We start from the raw sequence: 16215 nt of genomic DNA on the forward strand, positions 1-16215 counted from the left end.
TCCGCTCCTGAAATCGGTCGTAACTTGTGCTAAGTAGCATGAATATCATTTTTTCATGCACCGTTTTCCAAGTTTCGAGTGACCTCCAGTTCAAATCTGAATTTTCCGAAAAAATCAAATAAACGAACTAAATCTACTAGCTATTGCAAACACTGTTATAATTGTCCCAAAATGGTACATGTAGGTCTACATAGTGTAGGAACATACCACAAAAAGTTTGGTGGCCAAAATGAAAAAACAAAAATATGGTTTGCCGAGTGTCTATAGAAGACACTCGGCAAAGTCTTCTTTGCCGAGTGCCAGTCCTCGGCTCTCGACAAAGACTAACGGCCGTCAGCTTTAGGACGGCCGCTGACGGCCCTTTGCCGAGCACCTGCTTTGGCGAGTGTTTGACACTCAGCAAACATGTCTTTGCCGAGTGCGGACCTGTGCTGAGTGTCCTGCACTCGGTAACGAGCCTCGTTACCGAGAGCCGAACTTTGCCGAGTGCGGCTCTCGGCAAAGCGTCCGGCACTCGTCAAAGGCTCGGATTCCGGTAGTGTGGATTGGATAGTAGTACCTAATAATACTAGAAAGAGCTCAACCAAATAAAAATATCGGCATCTATTACACTATGTAAACTATTTACGTTATATTTCGGCGAACCAAATATCACCCAGATGTCGAAGGTTACTTCAATTTGTAAGCAACTTTTGAATCAAATTTAACGATTGAACTGATGGAGGACATAAGTGAAAAAACGGAAAAAGAACTGAACACTTCGCTAGGTCGCTAATATAGGGCGTGTTCGGCTGGCTACAAGCCGACACTGTTGCAGCTGTTTGGACTGCTGCAGCTGCAATCCATAGAGAGAAAAATACTGTAGAAGCCGCAGCCGCAGCCGGATTGCAGCCGCAGCAAGCCGCAGCGAACAAGCTGATATACTACAGAGTGGCACACCGTATGTGACGGCAATCGGTAATAGAAGCATCTGATCGAGGCAGAGGTACACAAGTCCCCTGTTGCTAGCTATAGCCGCTGGTTCAGCACACGGCCAGAGCAGATTCCTGAATTTTCTTTCTCAATGACAGTTCGTTGCGCGCGGTCAAGCAGACGCTGCCGTCGTTGACGAGCACGCATGCTGCATGCATGCATTTCCGCAGCCTGGCCATCTTCCTCCTGTGGGCCGTGCACGGTTTACAAAAACCGTTTCGGGTCCGCCGGTAAACCGGTAAAAACCGACCAGTTTGATCAATTCAAATCAATTTGAATTTGAACCAGTTTACCACGAAAAACCGGTGAAAACCGCCGGTTTATCACGAAACGAACCGATTTTTGATGGTTTTTTATATAAAAATTGGAAAATTTTGACAGGGTTTATTTGTAATTTGCTCAATTCACATGCACAATAAATATTAATTGATTCACACGACATGTGTTCACCAAAATAACATACAGCATACATATGCAACCACAAACTCCAGTTCTCATGCAACAAACAACCAACGAACTTTGCAATACTCAAATACAAGTTCTTTTACGACTCTCCAACGAGGCAACGACATATAGGTCGACTTATTTCACAATACTCACATGTTTAGCTCGAGTCATAGTGATAGTATTAAGGTGTGTTGAAAGGATCGTGATATTGTTTCAATCCGTCATAGTGATAGTGATAGGTCTATACAAAAGATATGAGATACATTAACGAGAAAACAAGAACGGCAAAATAAATACTTATCCACAAAGCAAAAAAAACATATCGGTATGTGTGTTTAGTGTTTGTGTATTGCATGTGCACCTCACCAAGTGTTGGACTTTTCTCCTGATCAACAAATCTTAGGAACACATACAGAAGAACTGGAGCTAAGGGTTCTAGATTGGGTCTTGTCGAGACGAATAGTTAGAAGAACCGAAGCTACTTGATCTACGGATTCCATTTTGGACAGAAAATGAAAACCAAAATTAACCACTAAATGCCTAAACTGGACTTGAACTATGTGTTTCATTTTCACATATAACATATAACAGTAAACAAGACTAATATGACTAAATTGACCACTAAATGTCTAAACTGGAACTCAATCTTGGCATTAAATCCGGTTTCCCGATAAAAATTGGTGCTTTACCGGTCTAAAATGACGGTTTATGGGTCAAAAAACGGTTTATCGGCGGTTTTCGGTTTTTATAGAATTTTTCAATTTAGAACAAATTTAAAAAAAAAATGTGGTTAACCAAAACCGCATCCTAGCGGTTTTCACCGGTTTTGTGTAAACCATGAGGCTGTGCCCACGCAATGGCAGTTAGCAAAGGCAACGTCCTCAAGGCGGAATGGAACTTGCCCATCCAATTTTAAAGTCCTTGACTTGACACAGCCACGCCCGGCCCCACGCATGTGCTCGTATTATTTCATCGTTTCAGCAGCGGAGTTCTTTCGTTCAGTGATAGACGTCCGTGACGGGTCTCGTCTGGCTCCGGAGCGTGCCGTTATGCAATCAGAGATCCCTTTTCGTTTGCTACTAAACGTGCTCTGAAACTTAGGAAACGCTGAGTTTTTTTACACCAACATCACCGCAACGAACTTCACAGCATGCATGATTGCCACAAGAGTTAACGGGACCTGATCCAATAAGATCTCGCCAACAGCTCTCTACAAGCGATACAACTATAAAAAAAGCAGTACTCAACTGCCAAGTGCCAGCAGCAAGCAGTTCTCACAGGAAAATAAGCCAGGAGCTCACGGCCAGAAGCTTACTGTTATTCTTTAAAAAAAACCACATCATCATCAAGGATAATCCTGCAGTGTCATGAAACACGAACACTCAAATGAACACGCTTAATGCGTTAGATATATAGACCAGTTCAACGTGCACTCGATATAGTTCGAGCATTTCCTCCTTGATGACACGACCCACAATATATCAATACTATTCAGGTGGGGATCCCCCTTGGCAGTTTTTTTTTAAAAAAAAATCAGTGTCATAAGTAAGAAATACATTGCTAATTTTGCTATATAATAATCAACATGAAGCTAGAGCATGCAAAATGTTCCAGGCCCGGGATAAAATCCATCATTCATCGTACGCTAGAAACAAGAGAGCACAGCACCAGTTGAGGGAAGGATGCGGAACGCATTGCCTTATATAATCAACATGGTAATCCACCCCCCAACTGATGGGTGATCCGGAAGCAAACTACGATTTAACCACGCAACAGCTGATATCTGAAATGATGACTCCGGTACAACACATTACGCATACGGGGCAGTTCATATGAAGAGCCCCATTCTAGTAATATATATCCCCCGACCACTAGATTCTACAGGGGATGTCGAAAACTTGAACATGTTCCGGCATCCATCACGCAAACCAGTCCACCGATTCCCTTGCTTGGCATCATCATGCCGCTTTGGCCTTTGATAGCGCCTTCTTCCTCTGGGAGAGCATGTAACGGTACATGTGTGGGCTTCCTGCGGTGGTCCAAAGCGGAAACGATGCGCCTTCTTATACTGGCACTAATGGCGAATAGCAAAATGGAAGGAGATTTGAGGAGGGGAGGCTTACCTGGAACATAGATCAGGAGGGCAAGGACAGATGAATAGAAGTAATCGTATGAGAAGTTCCATTTGTTGGGCATCCTAATACAGTATTTCTCCGATGCCTGAAATTGGTCCCGCAAAAAAAAAGATCGGTTAAAAAGATAGTTATACGATGAACAACACGCGGACCTTTTCAGTTTTCTAGTAAGATCAGTGTACCTTCATGTAAGGCAAGGCAATGTAGATCAGACCAACTTCACTAGAGATACCAGTAGGATACAACAACATAAAGGTGCTGTACCTGCAGACAATCAGTATGCAAAAACAATTTTAGGGGAAACTTCACTGATAAAGTTGGTAAGATCACTCTCCAGATTTTGGAGCAAACCAAATCTACCTAAGCCATAATAACCAGGAAGGCGCAAAGCCAAATGCCTCCTTCGTTCCAAAGAAAGAGTATCTGATGATCTGCAAGAAACCACCAATTCCTATTAAGATGAAACTAAGATCATAACAAAATTTACTATAGGGTTTATAGCAACATATAATAACGTAGCAAAGTCAATGATGGCTGCAAGTGAGTAATTTACAGAATTACACCAAGTAATTTGTACCTCAGTGATAGACCAGCTTATGACCAGGGTAGTAACAAGAAGGTGTGACTGGGTCTGCGAAACAAGATTCATATAGTCAATAAATAACATTATTAAGTTACATGCACCAACCAATTCAACTCAAAAGTTTAAATTGAATGGAGAGAGGTGGACAATTCACTTGTATTCTAACAACCCCATCACGTCGAGGCTCTCTCAAGTCTCATACATGGAATACGAGCGAGCAACAATTATTTTATTTAATTGCGCTAACTAGGAACTCGAGATCTTTGACTTTGATACCATATTAAGTTGCATGCACCAATTAGTTCAATCCAAAAGTTTAAGCTAATGCAGAGAGGTGTGCAATTCACTTGTTTCCTAACAAATACAAGTGTTTACTCATCACAATAGGAAAAAAACTGAAATAGGATGCAAAAGGTAAAAGTGATATCATCCTTTCTAAATATGATTGGTGTAGAAACTTGTTACAATGCCCACTATAGTTGCTTATTCCATTATTGGACTTAAAGTTAAATAATTGGCTAACCTTAACTTAGTCCTAAAAGTCACGAAATCATTATACATGTGTTCTCTAGTTCTAGCAAATGCTCTTAAACCTAGAACCATGTCATAATTCAAGCAAAACGGCAACACATAGATATGTATCTAATCTAAAATATGAAATTATGATGGACTCTAAAGTCCATGAAAAAATTAAGACGTGTTCCTAAAAAATGGATGTCATATATGAAAACATGGAAGACTTGCTAGTGATGATACCTCAGGAAAACTCCACAAGACACCCCACGTAAGGAACAACCTGGATCCAATCTGTGGAAGAGTTGCAGAGACCGGAGACCTCACCAACCCTATAAAGAAGATAAATTTATCAGAATAGTGACAAAAAAAGTAATACCACAGCAGTGGAGAAAGCATATTTTTTTCTTATATCCAACCCTCCTAGGAAACTTTCTGACAAATAAAATGTCTGATGTGTTCAAGATCTTGACTGATGTTTGTGTATAATACTGTTTTGAGTAGTCGCACTATAATAAGAAAAAGGGATACATGTACACCAACATCACCATACCTACGAGCCCATGAACGATCTGAAGCGCATCATCGCCACCACCAGAAAAATACAGAAAGGTCAGTTAGTAACTCACAATCTCCATGTAGGTAAAACACAGACTCGAACTATAGCACTAGAAATTTCAGAGTTTATCTAGCACAGCAAAAGCATATTACTGAACATGAACCACTGCAAGATTTTGCTGCGACCATGAGTAACATTTATGTAATCGCACACATCAAATCTAGTTGATTAGCAGTTCTTCCTACGAAGAATCACAAGACAGTTTTGTTTGTAGTACCCTTACTCAAACTTTAAAGCGGTAATCATTCCTATTAGGATAGATCCAGACTTCAGGAGCTGAGCAAAAATATGAAACTGGTACTGTAACCGAGCAAACTGAAATGCACCACCAAACTACTGCTAAATAAAAATGGGTGAGAAAAAAAAACATCTGACCTCCATGATGGCGGCTGTCTGCGCGAACTGCAGCGGCCTCTCGACGGCGGCATAGACGGCCTTGTGCCCGCTCAAACGCAGCGTCAGGACCGCGTAGTACAGCACCTGCGCCCTGCAACACCCCCAGATCAAAGAAACACCAAATCAGAACCAAGGCACGGGGCCAACGGAGCAAGAGGCGGAAGATCCATCCGGAACCGAGAGAGAAGCGCGCAGCGGGTGCAACGGACGGACCATCCGAAGAAGACGACCCAGTTGTAGACGGAGAGGTAGAGCCGACGCAGCGCGGAGCCGACGCCCGCCATCGCCGGAGCCGCGGTGCGGAGGGAGAAGACGCCGGGAGAGGACCGGGATGGGCTTGGCTACCCTGACCAGGCTCGGCTCCTGAGCTGGCTACTGATGATCTAGTAAAAGCGGAGACGACGCCACACCACGCATCGGATCAGATGGGCATAAAAATATAGCTTCGGCGTCTCGCCGGTGGGCTGCACACGAGCCGAGAGTCCGATTCGATCTGGCACTGGCAGCGGCGGGCCAACCACTGAGACCGGATTGAATTTGGAATTGATTTGGGGTCGGATCGGGGCGGATGAAGGACAGGTGAGCCGGTGGGCAGCGGGAGTTATTGCTGCGCAACTGCCAGCCCGCCGCCCGCGCCAATTCCATCCGTGTGACCAGCAAATCTCTGTCACGCAAGTATAGTAATAGTACGCACTACTGTACTTAGTACCATGAACACGCCCTTTCTATTTTCTTCCCTTTCAGCTGTCCAACAGAAGCTGCTATTTCTAATATCCATCGGAAATCATCGATCTTTATAAATCAGTCACGGTAACCCTGTGACCAAAACAGTAGTAGCTGGTTTTTTTTTCTCTCTCTCACTCACCTGAATTCTGAGAGAAAAGCGATGAGTATGCAGATGCCTAAAGAGAGTGTTAACTGAAACAAAATGTTGTGAAGAAGCATGCAATATGTAAAGTTGTTCACGGCAGCAGACACAAGCCATTTAGTTATGCCAAACAGACGGAAACAGAAACGTCAAACATTCGAGTACCTTTCCAAGTGACGATACAATCATACAAAGCGTTCAGCTAACTCAACTGTCAACAATCAGATCAACCAACTGGGAAGAAGACTGGCTCAGTTAGCCTGCCCATCGCACTTTTGCAAACAAAATTGTCACACGCCTTTCGAACTCACGAAGTAATGTTACACGATCTGCGCAGCACACTGACAGCACGGACCAACTCAGGGCTTGTTCGGTTAGCTCTCAATCCATGTGGATTGAGTGGGATTGGATGGGTTTGAATCCCAAACAAGTCAAACTTCTTAAGAATTTTTTCCAATCCATATGTATTGGGAATAACCGAACAAGGCCTCACTCTATCAATAAATTACTCCCTTCGATTTCTCAGCTGTTTATCCTGTGTTAAGTACTGGATTACCCCCCCCCCCCCCCCCCCCCCCACAAACATTGTACAGTAACTGGATTCGGTAGAAACACAAGTTTCTATAATGCAGCAGCGGAGAGGATCCCCAGTTCGACGCAGAGGGGTTCCAGCCCTTCCTCTTCCAACAAGGAGAGGGCTGCCAGGCCGTAGTAAGAATGGTAGATGTCTGGTATCCGATCATCCGGGAACTTCGTGAAGCCTCCATACTGTTGCAGCAGTGAACGAAAAACATACCCTGAGCTATCCGAGAATGGGATTAAGCTGATTGAAGAGGTTCTGAGGTCAATTACAGGCGACTGGCAGGTGAGCAAGAAACTCCGCAGAGCACAGCTGTCGATCAAGTGGTATGCACCCAAGATCTTCAAGACGCCTCCAACCCTGTACAGTGAAATTAAAAAAGCAAGAAAATTACTCAGGTCTTGTTCACTTGCCAGATAACTAGTACAGAGATTGCAGGTTAAATTTTACCAAAAAGCATAGCATGTATCACTGAGCTTGTTCCTTCTCCCTTGAAACCCTCCATCAGTGACTTGTCTCTGCACAGGTAATAGAGAAATCAGTTTGTAAGATTTACCATTGGGTAAAGGCGATCCCGTTCTATTTTGTTATTCCACCTATGTTGATTTCAAATAGATGCTAACATACATGTGGCACAATATTCAGATGCATAGAAATACTGCATTTATCCGGCATGGGTAAATAAAAAGAAATGGTACGTTTACGTAGTAGATAAAAGAAATTCTTATTGCTACAGAATCACGTGAGAAGGCAACCTCGATGGCTAATTGCGGAGACATGGTTGAGTATAAGTTTAACCTGAAGACACCATTCGAGGAGCATGCATGTGTCGATTGATGTAGAATCTCTTAAGTCAGATGCCAAATCAACTTGGATGAAGCCCATTAGATGGAGAGCAGCAACAGCACAAAAAGTTCCTCCACCTGACTCGCTAACACAAAGACAAGCAATGAGAACCTTAACCCATTGCTCAGTGGCAAGCAAAAATCAAGTTCTCCGAATGAAGTAGGTAAAGTAACACGTCAAAAGGTCAAATGAAATTGCTTACCATGAGATTCAGAACCAGGAACCATACCAAAGCCTCCATCATATGACTGCATATGATAACAACAAGAATTAGGCAACAGGCATTGCAGCTGTATGTATCTCAATGCAAAATCTGGTGCATTCTAAATATTCGGACATCAACCTGGCAGTTAAGAATGTACTCCTTTGCCTTTAACTTGTCCATTCCTGTCCAGTCATCTAGCATTGAGCAGATTGCAGCTGCAAAGACACATCATAAAGTTAGATGGATAAAAAAAATCAAGTATACTAATTAAATAAAGGACAATGCTCCTCACCTGCACAGTATACAAAGCGAAGGTCTGTTTCTGCACCAATATGAGTAGGCATGAAGCTACAAAAAGGTCCTTGTCAAATAAGCCGATGCATTAAGCAGGACACAGTATTCATAAAGAGGAGGCCTCCTAAACTGACTAACAACCAACCAAAAGCTTACTGATAAGTTTAGATCACATGCAACAAAGCATCTTTAGCATTTGCATTTACTGATAGCATCTTTAACCTTCTGCCCAAATGGGATCACTAAGGGCAAAGTGTAAGGATATGTAAATGTGACATATAGATGTATAAAGTACGTTTCAACAAGAGAACATGGCTTAGGAGTAGCAAAAAGTGAGTGTGGTAGATGAACGAAGTAGCAATCATATAAGTTCCTGAAACCCTAATACAACAAAGGAACAAGTAAGACGCATGAAACTTTATCATTGAATTATAAGCAGGTCTGCAGATGTGAATGTACAAGTCTAATGCCATGATATACGAATAATTGCCTACCTTCCATCTGGTTGTTGGAGCATTTTCAAAGATAATAGAAGTGCCTTGCAGTCAATATTTGCTAGATCATAGCCAATAATCTTGAGGATAGCAAGGGCAGAATAAGTGCTTGCAAGATGACTAACATTGTGGCAAGGATCCTGAAACAGAGCATGCTTTAATATTTGAAACTATCATAAGAAAACACAAATGTTAAGATGTATAGAAAATGTAGAATGAGCATTTCTGCATTTCCACCCATACCTTCACATTAGGCAAGGGAAATTGAGTTGATCTAGAACCACAGAATCCATAGAACAACCCTAGAAATACATGAAATGTTATATAGCGAGAATATTACAGCTGGAGATAAAAACTTTAGATACCATGGTAGTTATTTTTAACATAATAGTATAATACACAAGGAAACTTACCAGAACCTATATCATCATTCGCCGCAGGGTGAACTTGAAAAGACAAAACCCATTTGGCTATTTCATCCTTGTTAATCTAAAGAGGAAAAAAAGAGATGCACGACTTCTCAGATCACAACATTACTTCTTACTGAAGAGTCAATGTATCAAAGAGTTTTACAAACTGCATTTCACTCCTTTAGCAGACTACGCGAAACCTGAGGGCTATCACGGTAAACAATAGAAAAGACTAAGATAAACTTAACCGGCAACCATATAACAGCAGACACTGTACGAAGCATTTAGACAAATGCCCAGACTGCCTAGATAGAGGCAAGCAAAATTTAGACTGAGCTCCACATTAAGGGAACTAGTGCCACTTGGCTACTGCAGTGTCAACATCACATGGGTTTTGGGCTCCCTCTTTCGAAAAGTTAGAAATGCTGTACTTACATTTTATATGGAACAAAACCATGGTGAGTTGGTGACCATAGTTGTGACATGTACATGCCCAAAAGAGTTAACATGTACATGGGTTTTGGGCTCGTTTTTTCCAACTACTCTGTAGCCTCTAACCCCCTTGAGTACATTAATTAATTAACAGGTCAAATGATAATATCACTCAGAAACATTGAGAAGTCCGCTGTCCATCCCTAAATTCCTTAAGGGCCTGTTTGTTTGGTCTGAATTGGGCTGAATTAGAATTAGATTCTAGGGCAAGCCTGTTTGGATGCACCTGAAATTGGAAATCAACATTCCACTCACTTTCCTAGCCCAAATCTAAAGCCCACAACAGATTCCTAGCTTGTGAAGACAGAAAACGATTCCTCTCCCCTCCCTCCCAGCAGTGCACGCGTGATGCTCGGCGGCGGCGGCCGGCACGGTGCATCCTCGGCTCCTTGCCTCACCTCCTGGTCCATCCTCGCAGCTCTGCGCGTGCCTCACCTCGACAGCAACCTTCCCTCGCGACACGGTGAGCACCCTTCCCCCACCTCGCTGCTTCTGACCCGCGAGCCGCGCTGAGGAGATCTCGAGGTGCCCTCCTCCGCCTCGGCGGGCTCGCCTGCCTTGCGTATCGCGATCGGGTCGCGTCGCAGTCGCCTCGGCGGGCTCGGCTGCGTGCCTTCGTGAGAGGGAGTGCGAACGGCCAGATGGGGATCTAATCAGACAAGCGAACGAGGACGGGAACGAGCACGGGGTGCCGCGCCCGCGATATCCGTCGTCCCCGGCGAGGCGGCGACACTGCTGCTGTAGGTGCGAGCCGTAGCTACTGGCCTGCCGTAGCTACTGTAGGCGGCAACACTGCTGTAGGTGCGCCCGCCACAATTGCATTCTTACAATTGCCTCTGATTATTGACAACGCTCTGCAGATCAGTTTCCTCTTGCAATATAACAAAGTTCAATCCTGGTAGATGCACGAAAAGACACTCCGCAGAGGAAATTTACCATGAAACTCAAACCCGAACAGCCTCATATCATTCTGTTCATATTCGCACAGCCGAAAGAGCAGAGAGAGAGAGATGAATCTATCTTAGATTTTGTTTGGATCTTGTGCATCCATCCGTCCACTCGTGAGAAGGGACAATGAAAAGCACAGGGTTTCTGCACGCAGGGGCGCAGGCTCGGTGCCACTGCCACTGCCACCCATGCGAGCACGCACTACTGCTACTGTGATATTATAGAACAGAACCATGCATGCAGCCTATTGCTAGATCAGAGCTCATCTCAGAAGGCAGAAGGCAGAAGGCAGAAGCCGACCGACCCCGTATATACCCTCCTGTCTCACTGGTTTTAGATGTTTTCAGGGGCCTTGAACTATCGAGACCCATGCATTCTTAGACCACACTATGCTTTTTGGTTGGTGATTCCTATGTTTTTTGTTTTTTTTTTGTGATATCAAACTGACAATTTAGTCACTCAACCACATGTCATTTTTCTCGGGCCCCACTTTCTATTTTAGATTTTTGACATATGACGCTCTCGAACAGATCTCACATTTTTAGAATCATCCATGATCTATAGCTCACCGAATTATATTCGCATTGCATTGCTTTATTTAATTTGCCGGTCTTGCATGCACCGTATACATATACATATCATTCTGTTCACCTGTTCTTCTTTGAATTAGTGATATATATATATATATATATATATATATATATATATATATATATATATATATATATATATATATATATAATGTTTTGTCAAGTGTGCTTATGATGTATGGTTTATCTGTTGTAGATGTCTCACAACAACTTAGAATTGGTTAGAAGAAATTTGGAGGAAATGAGAGAGAGGCGTAGGAAGAAGAGGCTGAGAGTAGCATCCTTATTTGTTGCAACTGTCATGGGCATGATTGCGGAATATTATTATCGGAAAAGACCTAGACATCTTATGGATCCCTCTGAGGTGATAGAGAGAGATGTAGCTGGTCGGAAACAAATGCTAAGGAATCTGTATCAAGGATCAAATGTTTATTGCTATGACAGTTTGCGTCTAACTAAGAGATCCTTTTCGGACCTATGCACTATCTTACGTGAGAGGTGCGATATGTGTGACACCTTGAATGTGTCGGTAGAAGAAAAGGTTGCTATCTTTTTGCTTGTAGTGGGTCATGGCACTAAGATGAGGATGATTCGTAGCTCATATGGGTGGTCACTTGAACCAATTAGCCGCTATTTCAATGAGGTGTTGAGAGGTGTTCTATCCTTATGCCATGAATTTATCAAGCTTCCTGATCCTTTAGCTGTACAACCTGAAGATTCTAAGTGGAGGTGGTTTGAAGATTGCCTTGGAGCACTAGATGGTACACACATTGATGTTTTTGTACCTTTGGCTGATCAAGGGAGGTATAGGAATAGGAAGCAACAAATAACCACCAATGTTTTGGGTGTTTGTGATCGACACATGAAGTTTGTTTATGTTCTAGCTGGATGGGAAGGGTCAGCTTCAGATTCACGTGTGCTACGTGATGCCATGTCTCGGGACGATGCATTTGCTATTCCAAGTGGAAAATATTATCTAGTAGATGCTGGATACACCAATGGACCAGACTTTCTTGCTCCATATCGATCCACTCGCTACCACTTGAATGAGTGGGCTGCCCAAGGGAATAACCCATCCAATGCTAAGGAATTGTTCAATTTGCGCCATTCAACAGCTAGAAATGTGATAGAGAGAACGTTTGGGCTATTGAAGATGAGGTGGACTATATTAAGAAAAAACTCATATTTTGACTTACAAAATCAGATTAGGATCATCAATGCTTGTTGCATATTGCACAACTTTGTAAGGGATAGGCAAAGAGATATGGATGATTTACTTTTAGGCCAAGTTGATCAAGTAATATCTGTTGAATCTCATGATGTTCAAAGTGAAGTGAGTATGATTACCAATGTGCAGTCATCAAATCAATGGACTAACTTTAGGGACACCAAAGCTAACCAAATGTTTGATGATTACCAAGCGAGACGTGGACAATGTATGATAATTTTTTAATATTTCTTTTTTTGCAAATATTGTGTTGCTCCTCAATAACTCTACTAACCTTTGTAATTTTTTTATTTGTAGGATATGGAGAAGGGTAAGAAGTCAGGCTCGGGCAGGGGCTACATTTCTTGGAATGATGATATGGACAAGGCACTTCTTGACACATTCGTGGAGTACTACAACAAGGGTGACAGATGCCAAAATGGGTGGAAGTCTCATGTCTACACGGCTGCTATCAAGAATGTCCGAGAAAAGTGCAATGTGGAAATCACAAAAGACAACATCATGTCAAGGAACAAGACATTTGACAAGCACCACACTATCATCAATGGTATGCTACAAACAAGTGGCTTTGGTTGGGATTGGAACAAGAACAAGATATCCGTCGATAGTGATTCTGTATGGGAGGCTTATGTGGCGGTAAGTTTCTGTTGTTACAACTTAATAGACTTAATAGACTAAAGAGACTACAGAAATTCTCCATGTACAGCGAGGGACTGCTAGTTTTCTGTTTTATGGGTACACGGCTGCTAGTTTTCCATGTACACGGCTGCTAGTTTTCTGTTTTATGGGTACGCGGCTGCTAGTTTTCTGTTTTCAGTGGCTCTCTGTTTTCTCTTCTGTTTTCTCTTCTGTTTTCTGATCAATTCAATGGAGTACTGTTTTCTCTTCTGTTTTCTGTACCCAATGATTTTCTTTTGTACTGCTCTCTATTTTCTGTTGTACTGCTCTCTGTTTTCTTTCGGTGAACAACTGACATCATTATGTTTTCTGAATTATGTTTTCTGTTTGTCTAATTATGTTTTCTGCTCTCTGTTTGTCTAATTATGTTTTCTAAGTTATGCTTCTGAAGTAATGTTTTCTGAAGTAATGCTCTCTGTTTTCTGAAGTAATGTTTTCTGTTTTCTGTTTTGTCTAATTATGGAGTAATGTTTTTAACTCTTTTGAATTATGCTTTCTAAATTATGCTTCTGAAGTAATTTTCTGAGAACAGCATGTTTGTCTAATTATGTTTTCTGAATTATGCTTCTGAAGTAATGTTTTTAACTCTTTTGTCTAATTATGGAGTAACTCTTTTGTCAAATTGTTTTCTGCAGAAAAATAAAGAAGCTAATGGGTACAGACACAAGACAGTCTTATATTGGGACTCGATCAACTTGGTGTTTGGGAAAGATCATGCAACCGGTGAAGCGACAAAGACCCCAGCTGATGGTGCGAGAGATATGAGTAAGGAAGAGGGAACCGGTAAAGAGATTACTTCATCAACAACCTCAGGAAGCTTGAAGAGGCAACGTTCCAGTGATTCCTTCACCTCAATGATGGCGGAGAAATTAGACAAGTTCACTGAAGCTATTAGGGATGAAGCACCAAAAGGCCCGACATCAAAAGAAATTTTTAGCACATTGGAGGAGATAGATGGGTTAGATGAAGACACATTTTTAGACTTGTTTGATATCTTAACAGGTGATGCGCGCAAGTACGAGTCCTTATTGGCACTTCCATTGATTCTGAGGAAGAGATGGTTGTTGAAGCAACTTAAAAAGTGAACCGAGTTGTGGTTGGGTGAATTGAACTAGTGTTGGGGGTGTTGATGTTGCTGTCTTAGTTTATGTTGGGTGAATTGAACATCACATTGAGTAGCAAGTAATGTGTTCCAATGATATGTGGACATTTGAGACAAATATGCATCATTATTACTATTCTCGTGATGCATTCTGCTTGATAAATTGTAGGGTGAAAACTTGTGTATTTTGTTGTGTGCAAGTTGATGTGGTTACTTCCCTCCAAATATGTAAATTCCACATATAACTATCCAAACAAGATATTGAGTTTGATTCATGGAAAAGAATTCCATTGGCATCCAAACAAAAAAATTGAATTGAATCAAATTCTAAGGAATTACTTTCTTTAGGAATCTAATATCTAGAATGTTATTCATGGAATGAGTTTCATTTCCAAGGAAACAAACGGGCCCTAAATAAAATTCAGATACCTCTGTATTTGTAACCTCTTGCATTTATCATTATGAGTACTACTTGTGCTCACCAGTATGAATTCTTCAACTACTTCATTAATAAGCTTGCACTCATTGCCCCAACTGAAAGAAAATTAATGGGATTACAGAGAGCTGCAATTCTATCAGCTCTGTTGTCACGAGCTTTGGATGCTCCTCTTCTTCCTTCTTATCCCAGGTACTCCCATACTAAGGGGCCTATCATCTGAAGTCTGCTCCTAGTATTGAGTACAAATCGCTACTTGTCCAAATGAAATATTGAAATATGTGTTTAGGATGAGAATCTTACAATTCTACCTAATTGTCAAGTGCACATATCTACAGCTGCCTAGATCTATGTTTGCTCCTAGTAATCAAGATCTTTTTTTTTTTTTTTTGCACTCAGGCGAATCCAGAACATGACAAGCCACCGGCAGAGTTCTTCGAGCAGATCGACAAGAGACGCGTCGCGGCGGAGCGCGCGGGGTCTTACCCGGTCGAGCTCCCGAAGAAGGGAGAGGCCGCCGACGGCGAAGTAGGAGAGGGTGAGGTGGTTGACCTCCTGGGAGGCGTATTCGTCGGGGAGCTCCGTGGCCATGGCCTCGAAGAACGCCACGTGGTGCAGGCGCTCGAAATCGCGCTTCCCCATCTCCGGCGGTCGGCAGCCGAGAGCCCCTGGTCGCCGGCGGCGTCAGCGCCGCCGCGGTGCGCCACGATCTGAGAAAGCCACGCGGACGCAACCAATCGCCCAGCTATGCGCTAAACTGTTTTTTTTTTTGGCCCCACTTCGCAGAGAGCACTTCAGACGTTGAACATGTAGGTTTGGAGAAACTAAGACTGCTGAATTCGGTGGGAATTTTGCATGTCAATGCAGGATACGAGTATTTGTCTCGGCCGAAGAATTTCCCACCCCTTCACACAAGCTTTTGCTGCGTGCTGCTCGCCATGGACACGGTCCACATCAGGATGTCGAGCCACGTAAACTCGAGAAATTTACCAAACATCACGATTGTGGCTTCGACGAAATGGAGGCCAAGACAAGGAATTCGATATTATAAAAAAGTTGGATAAAACCCACACTCTGAAATAGGCACGATAACTCCATTACCAACTATCGACGAGGATTATTCCTTCCATCGTCACCATTAGTCTCGTTGTCCACGACGTTCGTCTCCATCGCCGTCGAGTTCTCCTCCCTCTGGGGCGCCGCTGTTGATGACCAAGAAACCTGCCCTCCCTATGGAGTCTCCCCTACGGACGCCAAGGCCAGCAGATAGAAGGGCGCCGCCCATGAGTTTTTCTTTGTTGTTCTTCATTCGACTTATCTCCTCCATAATACGACAATGCTCGGACAAAGAAATAGCCACTTTATTCTCCTTCCACTTC

General features: G+C 42.7%; 2 protein-coding genes across 3 annotated transcripts; both read right to left on the bottom strand.

The window, feature by feature from the left end:
- Positions 1 to 2957: 2957 nt before the first annotated feature.
- Positions 2958 to 6287, bottom strand: LOC100274548 (uncharacterized). Its single transcript, NM_001148904.1, has 9 exons — positions 5879 to 6287; positions 5645 to 5756; positions 5204 to 5222; positions 4894 to 4982; positions 4132 to 4185; positions 3915 to 3985; positions 3737 to 3818; positions 3543 to 3639; positions 2958 to 3448 (listed from the first exon to the last, which is right to left on the bottom strand). Exons 1-9 carry the CDS (start codon positions 5947 to 5949, stop codon positions 3378 to 3380), a joined length of 666 nt encoding a protein of 221 aa, NP_001142376.1. The 5' UTR covers positions 5950 to 6287; the 3' UTR covers positions 2958 to 3377.
- An 822-nt stretch (positions 6288 to 7109) lies between these two features.
- On the bottom strand, positions 7110 to 15693 carry LOC111921942 (PAS2). Of its 2 annotated transcripts, NM_001360613.1 has the most exons (11): positions 15323 to 15693; positions 9366 to 9441; positions 9196 to 9254; positions 8953 to 9092; positions 8457 to 8512; positions 8303 to 8379; positions 8162 to 8207; positions 7912 to 8036; positions 7564 to 7631; positions 7386 to 7473; positions 7110 to 7301 (listed from the first exon to the last, which is right to left on the bottom strand). In NM_001360613.1, the coding sequence occupies exons 1-11, from the start codon at positions 15476 to 15478 to the stop codon at positions 7155 to 7157; spliced, it is 1038 nt and encodes a 345-aa protein (NP_001347542.1). In that variant the 5' UTR covers positions 15479 to 15693; the 3' UTR covers positions 7110 to 7154. The 2 variants fall into 2 exon arrangements, with proteins under 2 accessions (NP_001347542.1, NP_001347541.1); NM_001360612.1 differs by having other exon boundaries at positions 7111 to 7473.
- Between the last annotated feature and the right edge of the window lie 522 nt (positions 15694 to 16215).

Source organism: Zea mays, chromosome 3 (assembly GCF_902167145.1).
Source record: "Zea mays cultivar B73 chromosome 3, Zm-B73-REFERENCE-NAM-5.0, whole genome shotgun sequence".
Classification (NCBI taxonomy): Eukaryota; Viridiplantae; Streptophyta; class Magnoliopsida; order Poales; family Poaceae; genus Zea; species Zea mays.

What these genes read in the sequence shown, in the direction of transcription:
- LOC100274548 (NM_001148904.1), bottom strand. Translation starts at nt 5,949, where the DNA reads ATGGCGGGCGTCGGCTCCGCGCTGCGTCGGCTCTACCTCTCCGTCTAC. An exon ending in TCTTGTGGAGTTTTCCTGAG is followed by an intron (nt 4,186 to 4,893) that starts GTATCATCACTA and finishes CTTGTTTCGCAG; the next exon opens with ACCCAGTCACACCTTCTTGT. An exon ending in CCTCCTGATCTATGTTCCAG is followed by an intron (nt 3,449 to 3,542) that starts GTAAGCCTCCCC and finishes GGACCACCGCAG; the next exon opens with GAAGCCCACACATGTACCGT.
- LOC111921942 (NM_001360612.1), bottom strand. Translation starts at nt 15,478, where the DNA reads ATGGGGAAGCGCGATTTCGAGCGCCTGCACCACGTGGCGTTCTTCGAG. An exon ending in TCCTCGAATGGTGTCTTCAG is followed by an intron (nt 7,632 to 7,911) that starts GTTAAACTTATA and finishes TTACCTGTGCAG; the next exon opens with AGACAAGTCACTGATGGAGG. An exon ending in GATACATGCTATGCTTTTTG is followed by an intron (nt 7,474 to 7,563) that starts GTAAAATTTAAC and finishes TTCACTGTACAG; the next exon opens with GGTTGGAGGCGTCTTGAAGA.